Genomic DNA, 13,743 nt, shown 5'->3' on the forward strand with positions numbered 1-13,743 from the left:
GAAAACGCGTAAAAAATTGAGTTTACGCTGCGTGGAATATGTGCCCTGCACGCTGCTGCATGCATTTATCAGCAATTTTGGCGTTTCGGACAGGTCATCTTTCCATGGCCCCGTACCGACAAGAGTTTGTGCAGGATTTTTGTAAAATTTCCTGTTGGCTGCTGCTCTTTGTCTCCGCGTCATCCGTGGCAAGAGAGCAAATGACCGAGGCTGCAGCTCCATGATGGATCCGCGTACATTGGCGGCCAAGCACATACGGCTCTTGTGATATTATACGCGTTTTGTCTGTCGTTGAAATCGTTGATAGATTGAACCTCCCTCTGGTCAAGCTCTTCTCCCACCTATCCGACTTTTCTGCGAGGGGTTCCGTGACCACTGCTTTCAAGAGGTTTACAACTGGCCAAAAAAAAAAAAGCCTTCTCGCCTACTGGTAGATGTGCGCCCCTGTGGCTTGTGCTGAGTGGGCTTATTTGCCCGTGTAATTGCGTGCAGCAAGGTACGCAAACTTTATGGTGTGCTTGTTGTTTCCTGCTGTTTCGCCAGGCAAGGGAAAGCTTGACGGGAGGAAAAAAGCTCGACCAAAGCAGCCACTCACATAACTGATTCTGGTTCCCCATGTCAAATCATCAATGCGAGGACTGGGGCGCGCGCGCAGAGGTGAGATCAAGCGCCCCCAGTGTCATGCATGGGGAGTTTTAGTCTTGCAGTGACGTACATGATAATTAGAAATTGATAACAGGTTGAGGAACCCGATGCGGCTTACATGAGCATTTGAAAATTGATAAAAAGCCTGTGACGGGTCGGACATCCGATCGAGCGTGCGATGAGACAGACGTGATTGCCGAAGTGTCTAATTTCAAATACCAGGCCAAGGGGGCAAGCAACCTGCCAGCAGCTACCTAGAATGTGCCACAGCCTCCCCCGGCAATTCGTAATATATCTATTGTGTGTCTTGCGGACGTTACACGCGAGACGCCTATCGGGGTTGCAAGTTGCAACGGCGGCTAGCAACACGAGGTCGGGAGAGGGCTCTCAGAGTCCGGAGTACATCCGGGGCCAAGACGCGTTGGGGGCTGAGACCTGTGCTGGCCACAAGTCTCATTTCCTTGTTCGGCACTCAATTTCACTTACCAAATCAGATCAGAGCACTATTTAGCTATTGTTGGTGAACACATGCTGCTTCAACAACACCAACTACCCGCTGATTTTCGCCTTGACCTGCAGCGCCCCTCACTCATTCAATAAAGAAGAGAGATGGTAAATTGATGGGCGAGCCCTGTGGAGGATAGTGGAGGATAGTGGAGGATAGTGGAGAGTGAGGAGATGCTGTTGAGATTTTCAAAAGAAATCAACGCCTGGATGAACAACTTGCCCGCCCCCCTCCCATTTCACATGCTCGTTGCGGAAGAAAGATGACTACTTGTGCATCAATCAATCGTGGAAACATGCAGTATTTGCATTCTGCAATAAAACGAGCTTGGCGTCTGTAGAGCAGCTCCGGCATTGTCGGGTATTACATTCGGCGAGATGTTGCCGTGATAAGGTGCGACACGTTTTGCGGCCATATGTGTGTTGAGTTATGAATAGATAACCAGGCAGGCCCTGCACCCGCCGGAAATAGCATACACATCCAGATATCCCACCGGGAAGAGGGTCTTCGCTTTTCGCCTAGAACCTGGCCAGGCAGGCCAGCCCTACCCAGACCAGCCCCCATGGTGCTCCATGGCACAGCCTCCGCCATTTTGTCCAATATAGACAGGGCAGCAGTATCTCTGCGGATGGTACTAATAATGTCGTTTGCAAAGTTGGGAAGAGTTAAATTAGATCTACCCGGAGATTCGAGGGTCGAAACAAGACGATGCTTCCCGTCGCTTCTGCAAACGAATAGTGGGCGACAACCACTCCCCCAATTCTTGAAACCAAAAAAGGGCATCCAAGCCACACCACCAGATTTGCACATGCTCCCCCCTGTTCGCTGGTGCCCGCCCACTTCCACCCCTGTAAAGAACCCATATCCACTGGGCTTAGCTAGACTTCGGACCAGGCCGCCGCGAACTTTCTCTATTTAATTTTGGCCCTGGTTGATGAGAGGACCTGTAAGGAGGGCTGTATCCGAGTGGCGCCGGCGCGAAAGGGCGGAGCCGGCGACGAAAGCGGAAGCTGGAGGCCTATTTACTTATGAAGGCCAGTCGAAGGCACAAAAATAAAACATGGGAAAAAAAGAGTCTTTTCCTGTAGGATGCAAAAACGTATTATGAAAAACTCACTTGTTGATTCGGAATTCTCGTATCGTGGGCTCTACCCTTCAGTCGGCCTTTGTCAAGCACAAGCTTGTCACTGCTGCCAGGCATCATCCGTCCTGTACCAGTATGCGCATGTACTTCCGTACATGCAAAGGTGTCGCGATTCGTCTTCGTGGCGGGATTCGAATGCGGTTAATTGGCCGCCGCCATGTCTTATCGTCAGACTTGCCGGCTCTGTTGAGTTTCAAGATGGGGACAAAGATTCTGCAAGTTCCGTGCAAGTATGTACGGCTACAGGGCCGGATTTCTAGGCACCTTCAAGTGCCACAGATAAAGTGCATATCAAATATGCATAAAATGGCAAGAGAGATTATGCAGTGGTACGTGCTATTTATAACTCGGCCTTGAGGACCGTCAGCCAATCCTAGACGTCACTTGGCCGATGCATCGTAGATGACGACTAGTCCGTAATAATGAAACATACCCGGTACTAAGTTATAACAATTTGGTTGTCGACAGAATGGAAAACGGGCAAAAATTACAAATACAGAAAGAAAGACTGGCACACAGAAACAACACTTGCCATCGCCGGGCCGCCCTGGATGACAACTCCGGCATGGCGCAGTGGCCCAGTGGGTATTAATAAATTGCGTGTCGCCCCACGAACTACCATGATCCGCCAGCGATGACAGCAACTTGAACCACCTCACCCGGCAGGCAGGCGCCTCAGAGCCGTTTTCTCGCCTGCCGCGACCCCGGTCTCAATCCGAGGCGGGATGACGACGTGCATCTCTCTGCCTTGGGTCTCTACTTGGGTAATACGAGAGCGCAAGACGGATGGGATGGGCTGCACTATTGTGTCCACTGACGAGGCTTGTTCAAGTGGGAACGCGCAGGCAACAGGACAAAGAAGACAGCGTGTCGGCCGCAGAGGTTGCTGTCGTGTTGCAAGAGGTGTTTTTTTTTTTTTTTTTTTTTTTTGCCAAACGAGGCCATTGGTGCAGCATATATATTGCTCTGGTTGACGTTGTGCGTCCAGTGTTGGCCAGTCAAGAGGAGTAAAAATTCCAAAAAAAAAAATTTAATTCAACTCCCGCGGTGGCAGCGGGAAAAGGACGCCAAAAATGGATGACTCTTCTTCCAGAGCACCAACTACAGCTGTGTGAATAGCTATTTAGTTTTCCAAGACCGGGTACGACTCGAGCCCTATCTACAACAAAAGAACCATTGTCTTCCTCTCTGCAACTAGTTACAATATGCCAGCTTGGTTGCATGAGCTCACGGGAGCTCTCGATCCCGCATCGGCCAGATAACCGTGAATTTTAATAATTAAAAAAAGGTTCTAATTTGACAACACAGAAGTCCTAGATCTCCCCAACCCTCCCTTATCCGAACATTTTTTTTTTTAAAAAAAAAAAACAACTATTTATTGTTGGAGCTAGCGGAGACCAAGGGCACACAAACGGCTTGGCAAGCCTCTATCAATCAACGGGCGGCCAAAAAATCGAACAACAAGTCATGGACCGCCTGGGCAGCCATGCATGTAGGCCATTTTGGTAACGCGCAACCACGCCATGATTGCATGGCACAAGTCTCAACAGCAACAGCAAGAAGGGAAAAAAAAAAAAGTTGTAATTGAGCTTATGAGCGGTCCCATGTGCGTTGGATTCGGCTTCGGGCTGCTGCTACTTGCTGCTGCTGGCAAGCAAATGGCCCCTTCAACCCTTTTTTTCTTCCCCAGATTTTAGTGGGTGCGCCGCCAATAGCCAGCCCAATGTTTCTCTTGCTGGTTGACCAAACACAACATTTGAACAAGGGCGACGAGCCACTGCTTTTCAAAGGGCATGGGTTAGGAAAAAAAATACATTAAATACTGTCAACTCGTTGTCAGTTCTTAGGCCATTTTGGGTTTACGCTTGGGAGCCTGACGCAGCCAGCCTCGTATTCTCCCCGTCCATGTAACTACTTGCTGGTCAACTTGTGGCTTGACCAGTCTCTTATTTTTTTCTACCCTCGCTCTACCGCTCTACTCTCACCGCGTCCCCGCCCTGGTGTCTCTCTTTTTCGCTCTGTCAGCTTCTCTCTCTCTCTCTCTCTTTTTTTTCTTTTTTCCCCGATTCAGTGCTTGGTCTGGGTTTCTCTGCTCGTTCTTTTTGTCCTCGTCACCTCCCCTGGGCTTCCTCTCCCGACCATCTGGAGTGTTTTCCTTCCTCGGGAACTGTTCCTTTGCGCCGGATATACTTGTCCACGAACAAAGGACCTAGATCTATCGGGCTCTCTTCGCGGTCAATCTGAGCAATCTGAAAAGCCAAGAGACAGCTATACCACGAGCGAAACTCGCAAGCCGACCATACACATGATAGCGAGCATAACGTCGCGTCGTCGTCGTCGTCATCTAGTATCCGAGCCGTTTGCCCACCGATCAAGGGCTCTCCATCCATCAGCCAAATCGACTTCTTTTCCTCTCGATAGCGACTTTCGATAGCGAAACATTCTCGACCGACAAACATAGCGCACGAGATTCGGCGTTGACGATTGCCATCTTCGACAGCCTCCCGTGCTCCCGAGGCGGGACCCGCAAATCACCCGCCCACTTGAAGATTCTACCAAGCCTATACAGCTGCCTCGATCGAGAAGCAAAAAAGAGACCGACGAAACAATTTCGAATTTGGCCGCTGGTTCTTGAATTATCGGTTGCCGATACTTGATGAACACTGCCAGTACTGAAAAAAAAAATACGCTCGTCATTCCACAGCCTCGCAGTTGCAGTGTTACGACCAAGTCTTGCGACGACTTGCAGCAGCGACTATCGAAGCAGGCTTCAGCTCGCCTACCTGATCGAGCCATCCATATCGAGCCGCCCGAGGATTTCGTAACACAATTGTCTTCTTGTTTGACAAGGTCGTGCCTGATTCGGAATCTACAGAGTTTAGACTACAACACGCTACTGGTGAGTACTAACTTGTTTCTTACACACGGTCCGCTCTGGAGCCCACTTGTGAGCACACCAACAGAGCACAAGACAAGGACAAAAAAATAAATGCACAAACGAAATCAGCAGAGGCAAAAGACGCAAAAGATGCAAAAGATGCAACTTCTTACGGGACCTACGCAATGGCAAGCAGAGGGAGGTATGCTCACTCGAGTGAGATCGCATACTGTCGCAGGTCTTTCTTCTCCACCACACACCGAATAGTGCTGGAATAGCAGAGACATTGCGCGCCAGCGACGAGTGTCCTGGCCGAGGCAACGGCGCTGCTGAGGAATTAATGGTGCACGACAAACAGCAAAGGGCCCGATTTAAAAGGATTTCTTGTCTCTCTTCAAAGTGCTGCTCAGGATACAGAACTGGGAAAATGCGGATACTGCATCGCGCTACTGCCTTTGAGCGTGCCTTTGAAGCTTCCGGCCAATCCGTTGAGAGAGGTTGTCTCGCTGGCTTGCTCAGACTGCCTGGCATTTTTTCTCCATCCCTGATGAAGGACATGGTGTTCAATCCTGATATCGATTGCACTTGCCAACAGCTTGTCGAGGCCCAGACCAGTGCCTGCATCCTTGAATGCAATTTTGCTTCTGGCTTTGAAGCAGTTGCTTGACGGAAAAAGCCTGCTTGACGTCGACCTTGGGTCCCCCCTTGGTGAAGTACTATTTTCCTCCTTGCTGCATGCTGGGAAGTACCTAGTTGGATAAATCCTTCCCACACCCACAGACAAAATGGCACACCCTCTGGAGGCCCCTCCTTGAGGCCCCCTCTCGAGGTTCAAATTGGTGAAGCCGTGGGTTCCGCCCCCCAGACAGGCACACAGGCAAGGCCTATTTTCAGCGCAACAGGGCTAAACAGTGGGACACGACAGTGCAGTGCCACCCGCTGCAGCAGCCTGCGCCCCTTTCAACTCAGGGAACGAGCGATTTGCGGCCAGTACTGAGAGATGAAGGCATTTGGACTGTTGAGCTTACTGGACATTGCCGAGCTATTTTTTCTGTGCTGATGCAGATCAGTGACCATGAGGTGCAGGTACAGGCCCGGCGTCAGTGACTCTGGGAGGTAAGGCAGGTGGGTACTTGGGTACTTGAACACTTTGGGTCACTGCAAGCCCCAGCCACCTGCCGAAATGGCTGCTGCTCTGTTGTCGCCGGTTTTTACCTGCCTTGCTGCCTGCCTGCATGGCGCTGTCCCTCCAACAGTCAATTCTCTCTCCTTGACTGGTATCGAGGTATCATTGATATAGGTACCTTCTCATCAACACCATCAACACTGAATGCAGTGGCAATACCACCCCTCCCCAATAAGCTCGCCCCACGCCCGCCGAGCAAAGGCAAGAAAAATAAAGGGGAATAAAAGAAAGTGGAATAAAAAAAGAAGAGGTAAAAAAAAGAAGAAAAAAAAAGAAGAAAGCCCACAATTGTCCGCTGCAGGCGCGGATTACCAAACCAACGGCCCACGACTCTACGCATGTCTGCGACCCAGATTCTGATTCTGGCACCCCCTCGACGTTTTGCTGCAATCAATCCTCGTCTTCATTTCCCCGTCTGCCCACTCGCATCGTCCCACCATCGCTGGTCCTCGTCAACATCCTGGTCCGTGGCTTTGTCGTTCCGCTGTGCCGTCCACTCTCTCACACTCTCTCATTGCCTAGTACTGCATCTCCCTCATATTGCATCTCAGCCTGCCTTGCTCTCTCTCTCTATGTGTCTTTCTCTCCCGTGTTGCTTATTGCGCCCTGCTCGTCCTCACTCGCTGCTCGTCGTCCTAGCCCCAGTCCCAACGTCGCAGCATTCCCCCCTCTCTCTTTCCCACCTTCTCTGTGCGCTACTAAAAGTTAGTAGCCTAGAATTCTGACGCCGTCGCAGTTTTTGTCCACCCGCTCTGGCCAACCACGTTGCCTAGCCTCGCTCGTCCCAGCTCGCCCGGGCCAGTCTTTTTCAGTCACTCGTTTGAAAATCCCTATTACCGGAAACACGCTGCTCCATCGTTGCTCCATCGCACCAGGCACTGCGAAGCTGCCACATGGTGCACACACTCACGGCCCCTTCCATCACTGCTTTCTGTCGCTGCTACTGCTCTGCTCTGGATTCATTTGTCCTATTCGGCCAGTCTCTTTAAACAAATTTCCACGCGTCTTGTCTCGCCATCAACTGCTGCGCTCGGCCCACCATCATTCAATCGTCGTCACACGCCAGCCCGTCTTTGACGATATACCACCACATTCCGTCTACGCTACCTAGCTACGACGCTCCGCGTCTGTCACCACAGTGCACACACACACCCCTGGCATTGCTGCTCCATCTCTTGCCGACCCTCCCACTCGACCAGCTCTGCAGGCTCGCTTTCAGCCGCCCCTGTCACCTCGCATTCAGATCCCATCGTCGCCGAATCATACCCCCCTTTGACCGTCTCCCGAGATTGCCTTCTTTGCTTGCTCCTTGACAGCTTCGATAGCAACTATCGAGCCGTCTATCAGCCATTCGTCCCGCGCTTCGACCTTGCGCGGCCAAATTACCTGGCCGTCCCTGTTTCGACGGCTGTCTTGCTAGCTCTACTCTGCCAGAGCTCCTAGACTTGCACCTCTTGAGAACGCTTGGCCGCCGCTCAAGTCCGCTAGACCGCTTCGGGCTTTACCTACTAAATCATGGCACCTATGACGCCCCGTCTCAAGATTCTTTCAGGTTCGTCCACCCATCAGCCCAAACCCGACTCATCCACCCCCTCCCACCCCCCTCCCAGAAAAAACCTACAGCCCATCCCCAAATTCCTGTTCTCTCTGCATTGCATTGTTCTCGCTGCCGTGCAAGTTAATATACCCTGGTTGCTTTGCTGGCGCATACTAAAAAGATACATCTTCTGCCTGTCACCACACTCTCTTACCTTTCCTTGGGGCTGCCGCCTTTCCTTCTTCTCCAGCCCACTTAGTCTCTTATCTATTCGTTGCATACCAGTCGTTGTACTACTATTCAGACTTTTATCTCACCCTCCATTCTCTCGTTACTTTCCTTCATTTGTACCCCAATTGAGCATCCCTTCTCACGCCCTCGTTGCGGCATTGCTTTGATTCCTTTCGCATTACTTGCGCCCGGCGATTGCTCTCCGCCACGCATCGGCTCTTTTGCCCATCATGAGCGACGTTGAGCTAATGCAAGTTTGTTCAGTTGGCGGAAACCCAGTCTCTGCCTTTCTCTCTTGGCGACTTCAGGCGACAAACGCCTGCGACGTCACTCTAGTCTGGAAATCGGGCTTCGAGCATGTCTCTCAATATGGCATCTCTTTCAAGTACGTTGCTCTCACATCCGGCGCACCCGGCCGACAGCCTCTTGCCCACCATCATGTCGCTAATAATTTTTTCAGGTCGCCCGTCTTTGGCAATGAGCGTTTCAAACCACGACACGGTGCGTATTCGATCGACATCCAGGAAATCGATGACTACTTTTACCCCCCTCCAATCGAAAATTGATACTGATCCTTCCCAGTCGTCCGAAACCCCGAAGACGCTTCCACTGTTCGCGATGGCCCTTTCGACTACGTCGTCTTGTGTGTCAAGGCCCTGCCCGACGTGTATGACCTGGCGGCCGTCATCGATTCTGTCGTCACCCCCCAACATACCTGTATCCTCATCAACACAACACATACGCTCGGCGTCGAAGCTGCCATTGAAGATCGCTATCCCACAAATGTCGTTCTCTCATTAGTATCCGGTGCCGAGCTTACTCAGCTCGGCCCAAGCGAATTCGAGCACAAAGGCTCGACTAGTGTTTGGGTCGGCCCGGTCAATCAGCAGAGCAACATCCCCAAAGCTATTCAGGAGGACATGGCACAGGCTCTCGCCATGACTCTGAGCACCGGTCAAGTCGACTGCAAGGTGTCACCCAACATACGTCAGCAGCAATATGAACGCGTTATTGGGTAAAGTTATTTCCCGTCTGGTGCTTATTCGTCTCCACGTCCGCTAACTGCCGTCCTCTAGCCCGATTGCTTTCCACCCCGTCAGCGTGCTTTTTGAAACCCCCAACCAGTCTGTCCTTTTGGACAAGATTGGTGTCAAGGACATGGTCACTGGCATCATTGATGAGCTTCTTCTCCTCGCCGAGGCCAACGGCTGCAAATTTGACCTTGACTTCAAGCAGAGGGTAATGGACGACATGACAAAGACCAACCTGCCGGAAAGCATCATGTGGCAAGACTATGTCGCTCGACGCCCAATGGAGATCGAGACTTATCTGGGATCCCCCATCAAGCTGGCGCACCAAGCCAAGATTCCCGTTCCCAGAATTGAGACGCTCTATGCCATTATGCACAACTTGAACGTGGTCAATAGAAACCGTCCCAAGACTGGAGATGTCGCCGGTGCCATCCCCCCCGGCTCCCCCACGGTCGGTCAACCTCCGCGTATGCCATCCCAGAATGGCCACCGCCCCATGATGGGCGGCATGCCGAATGGAAATGGTATGCCACCGCGCCAAGTCCGTCCCCGCAACTCCTCCAACTTCGGTCCCCCGGGTCCCATGCGTCGTGGACCTCCTCCTATGAATGGTGGCCCAAACGGTATGGGCCGTCCGCCACCGCATATGAACGGCGGATCTCGAGCCCCCTCTCGACGCGGATCCATGGACGGCAATGATCTCGAGGAATTCTCTCATCTCGTCCTGTACGACGATATACCTGAAGGTCACGAGCAAGACTTTGCCGACGGAGGTGACGTTGCTCTGCGTGACAGGGAAATGCAGCTCAGACAGAGAGAAATGGCCCTCAAAGACCAAGAGATGCGCATGCGACGTGGCCCTCCTCCTCCTGGCCCTCCTGGTCCTCGCCGCGGCCCTCATCCCATGCGCCACAGCACTCAGATGTTTGATGACGACGATGATGACGACTTTTTCGACCCTCCCATGGGTCCCGCAATGCCCGCTATCGACGCCGACAACTTTGACATGATGAGCGTAACGTCACGCAAAAATCGTAAAGCTTCCGGTCCTCCTCCCGCACAAATTCGCCGCAACCCCGAATTTGATGCTCCTCCACCTTCCCGCGGTAGCCGATTTCGACCCAGTTTTGGCCGAAACCGTTCAAGCCAGATTTCATCGATACCTATGATGACAGACAATATCCTAGACGATCCACTTATGAGCTGCTCGTCGAATCGCTATGGTACTGTCGATCGAGGCACTATGAACGGCGGCTCCCGAGCCAACTCACTGACGGCCTCGAGACTTGATGAGCTGCAATACGGCCAGGCTCCCGGTGGCCCTCCAGGCATGAACTTTGGACGTCGCGCAAGCCAGTCTCCTGGCAACCCGTACAGCCCTTCGATGCGTGGCGGTAGCGGTAGACCTTCGCCCCCAAACGGGTACGGACCTCCCATGAATGGGCGCCCCTCTCCACCTGAGGGCGTTCGACAGCCCATTCCTCGCTATCCTCCAGGCCAAGGCAACGCCGTTGCGCCTCAACAAGTTGAACAGCATATTGGGGTGAGCGCCCTTCATCCATCAAAGACTAGAAATGTGCGAAGTCTGACGGGTAGTGCGAGTGCTAGCGCGGGCAGTGGTGAACTCGACTCCGGAAATTCGGCACGTAGCAGCCAGGCCAGCCTACCTCCTGCGCGACCAGCCGTCACCAGCGTCCACTAATAGCTCGAATTGTGACGAAAGTGTCACCGGAGACCTATAGGTGCTGATGCTACGGTCGCTACGCGTCAAAAAACCGCCAGGCCCGACTAGCCATGAATCTTTCTTCTTGATTTCCTCTTTGCTTTACAATTGCGAAAAATTAACACAGCGTTGGAGTTGGGCTTGATTTGGCAATAGCGAAAGACGCCAAAAAAAAAGAAACAGACGACCTCTTGGTTTTTCCCGTGGCCTTTGCCGAGTCTTGTACATATGGCCAAAAAGAAGGAACGGCAGCAAACGCTCAGCTGTCTTGACAATGATGCATTTGAGCGAGAACACGCCAATTTTTCGCTTTCAATATATCGATTCGGTCGACTTGGGCAAGGATCAATTACCAACTGGCGGTTTGGTTCTCCCTTGTTCATCACGGTCGCCTATTACACGGCATCACCTGCCAACATCTTTGATGAACCGGGACAATGGTTGCTTAAGTTCAAAAATACGCATGGCGCGAACGGTAGATTGGGCACAGTGTTGGTGGACATTATTTTCCTGGTGTTTTTCTTTTATTGTTTTACCCTTTTCCCTTTTGAAGATTTCTTCATGAGGCAGCATCCATACCGTGATATAGGCGCCCTCCGGGAACTACGATGGGCATTTTTTTTCTTGTTTTATTACTCACAAACACACATATTAGAGTCTTGGGGGCTTTCTTCTCTTTCCTTTTTGTTGTTTCTTATAATACTGTCTGGTTATACGCTAATTCTTTGTATCGTTCTGGAACGATGTGTGGCGATGGCAGCGCCGGAAATGGTGGCATGAGATATTTGATCTCCAGGACGATGTGACCCAAGGGGTTCGACATGGGTGGGTGGTACACAAGTGCACAAGATAGCGAATATTGGAGCGTCCGAATAATAGGACGCCTCACTTGAATAATTTGAAGTTCAGACTATCACAAACTTTGGTACAAATTTCATCCCTGTGCGTAAACTGCCAGCGAGAGCATACTGTTACCTACCTTATGACACAAGATGCTGATGGTAGCAACTGTGTCACGTGGGTCTGGACGCTGAAAGCATTTGGAGTGGCAGGCTACGACGCGTCAAGGCTGTACCGAGCAACTTATACAACGATGCAATAGCCTGGAGAAGAACAACTGAATCATCACCGTTGAACTCGAAACACACCAGACTAAGTCATCTGCAGCTAGCATTAAAGTGTACCCTTGTTCAAAGGTCCTACTGCTGGGCAGTCAAGGCGAGACCAGCGTCAACAAAGCAAGTTGATACTTTCTAAGCGGCAGTGTCGAAAGCATCGAGCTTCGTCAAATCTTAAAAGGACTCCTACTTTCTGCAATTGGCACACCGACGTGATTTCCGTGTTGTGCACACGAGATTCTGAAAATGGCGACGAGAAACATTGGTGGAAATCGACAAAGCATGGCCCTCGCGGCGACGGGTGGGCAGATGAAGTCGAGACAGCTGGTACGTTTGGTCCTTTAGTATGCCCCAGTTTTCCATTCTAAGCAGTACATGAGGAACATAAAAAAAGAAGAAGAAGAAGGAAAAGAAGCTAATGATTCGCGCACCAGAGCCATTTGCACTCGCAGCTCGCGCAGCTGTCGGCCAACCTATCGGATACGGAAAACCTGCTGCGCATGACGAGTGTGCAGGCGGAGGCTATGAGAGGTTTGGGAAGTTGGCACGGAGCGTTGTAAGTATTCTTTTTTTCTTTTGTCCTGGTTTACAAGTTGAGCAAAAGAGCATGAGCAACTTATTGATGCGATGCAGATTCATGGCGGCGAGTCGGGTGCTCGGTGAAGAGAGTGTGAAAGAGAAAGAAAAGTAAATTGAACGGCAACGATTTTGTACATAATAATGGCCTCGTGATTGATGTTTCACGCGTTCTATTTCATTGTATGGTGGTGGCTTGCGCCGGGTATCAAGTTTCTGTTCCTAATGCAGGTTTCTCTTCCATTCGCACCCGCCGCCGTCTCGACGCACAATTGGTCTGCTTCTTCTCATCACGCGCTTGTCGTCACGGTACCCTGCTCCTGTTTATCTCCTGCTGGCTGCCGCAGGCCTTTACGCACCTGCTTCGTCCTAAGCTCGCCGACTGGGAAGCGCTTTGCGCCGCCGCACGCGCGGCAGCGGACGACGAGGACGTCGGCCCACGGCTTGCGCCCGCCGCGGCTCGCGTTCTCGATGGCGGCATCGCAGGACTGGCCCTCGACGAGCAACGCGTCGCAGTATCGGCAGATGGTGCGCTTGAGGCCGGGACGCTGCCGTATCAGCACCTTGGCCGAGACGGCGCGCATGTCGACGAGGAGGCTCCGAGACATGTTTTGCAGGGCTCTGCGCTGGCGGTTCTCCGCGGGCGGGTGTGTTATGTCCTTTGCCGAGGGCGATTGATGCATGTCTTTTGATAATGCGTCATTGCCGTGGTTGTTTGCTGCTTGTGCGCCATCGTTGGTGCGAGGCGCGGGCGGGAAGGACGCAGTGGCAAGAAAAGCAGCGGCCTGGTAGAGGTATGACGCTCTGGCGTAAATGTGTTTATTTTGCACGCCTGGTGGTGCTTTTGCCTTTGCCATTTTTTTATGCTTCACAAACAAGATGAGATTTGCGTTTCATTTTCCAGCAAAGTTTAGGTCATGATTTGAGCCGTGCGTGAGTGCGAGTGACACTGGGTAATCGCAAATTTTGCCCATCAAAGTCTAGCGTGCCAGCGTGCGGAGGCAGGCAGCCATTCACATTGATTAGTGCGCCACGCCTTGTTGGTGGCACCTGGGTCACGTGGTTTCACTCTAGGTGGTCCATGTTCCCTTGCATGACTTGAACAGCCCGGCTCCCCCGTTCTTCCCTTCCCCCCCATCAGTCATCGCTTTCTGAACAGATTACCGGGA

General features: G+C 51.9%; 3 protein-coding genes across 3 annotated transcripts; 2 read left to right on the top strand and 1 right to left on the bottom strand.

Annotated features, from left to right (window-relative positions):
* Positions 1–8,356: 8,356 nt before the first annotated feature.
* On the top strand, positions 8,357–10,859 carry BBA_02663 (2-dehydropantoate 2-reductase; the record flags this gene model as incomplete). The annotated part of the gene is made up of 3 exons (XM_008597760.1): positions 8,357–8,627; positions 8,709–9,141; positions 9,203–10,859. The coding sequence occupies 3 exons, from the start codon at positions 8,357–8,359 to the stop codon at positions 10,857–10,859; spliced, it is 2,361 nt and encodes a 786-aa protein (XP_008595982.1).
* Positions 10,860–12,244: 1,385 nt separating this feature from the next.
* Positions 12,245–12,558, top strand: BBA_02664 (uncharacterized protein; the record flags this gene model as incomplete). Its single annotated transcript, XM_008597761.1, has 2 exons — positions 12,245–12,325; positions 12,433–12,558. 2 exons carry the CDS (start codon positions 12,245–12,247, stop codon positions 12,556–12,558), a joined length of 207 nt encoding a protein of 68 aa, XP_008595983.1.
* A 306-nt stretch (positions 12,559–12,864) lies between these two features.
* BBA_02665 (RNAse P Rpr2/Rpp21/SNM1 subunit domain-containing protein) lies at positions 12,865–13,431 on the bottom strand (the record flags this gene model as incomplete). The annotated part of the gene is made up of 1 exon (XM_008597762.1): positions 12,865–13,431. One exon carries the CDS (start codon positions 13,429–13,431, stop codon positions 12,865–12,867), a length of 567 nt encoding a protein of 188 aa, XP_008595984.1.
* Between the last annotated feature and the right edge of the window lie 312 nt (positions 13,432–13,743).

This window comes from Beauveria bassiana (assembly GCF_000280675.1).
Source record: "Beauveria bassiana ARSEF 2860 unplaced genomic scaffold BBA_S00005, whole genome shotgun sequence".
Classification (NCBI taxonomy): Eukaryota; Fungi; Ascomycota; class Sordariomycetes; order Hypocreales; family Cordycipitaceae; genus Beauveria; species Beauveria bassiana.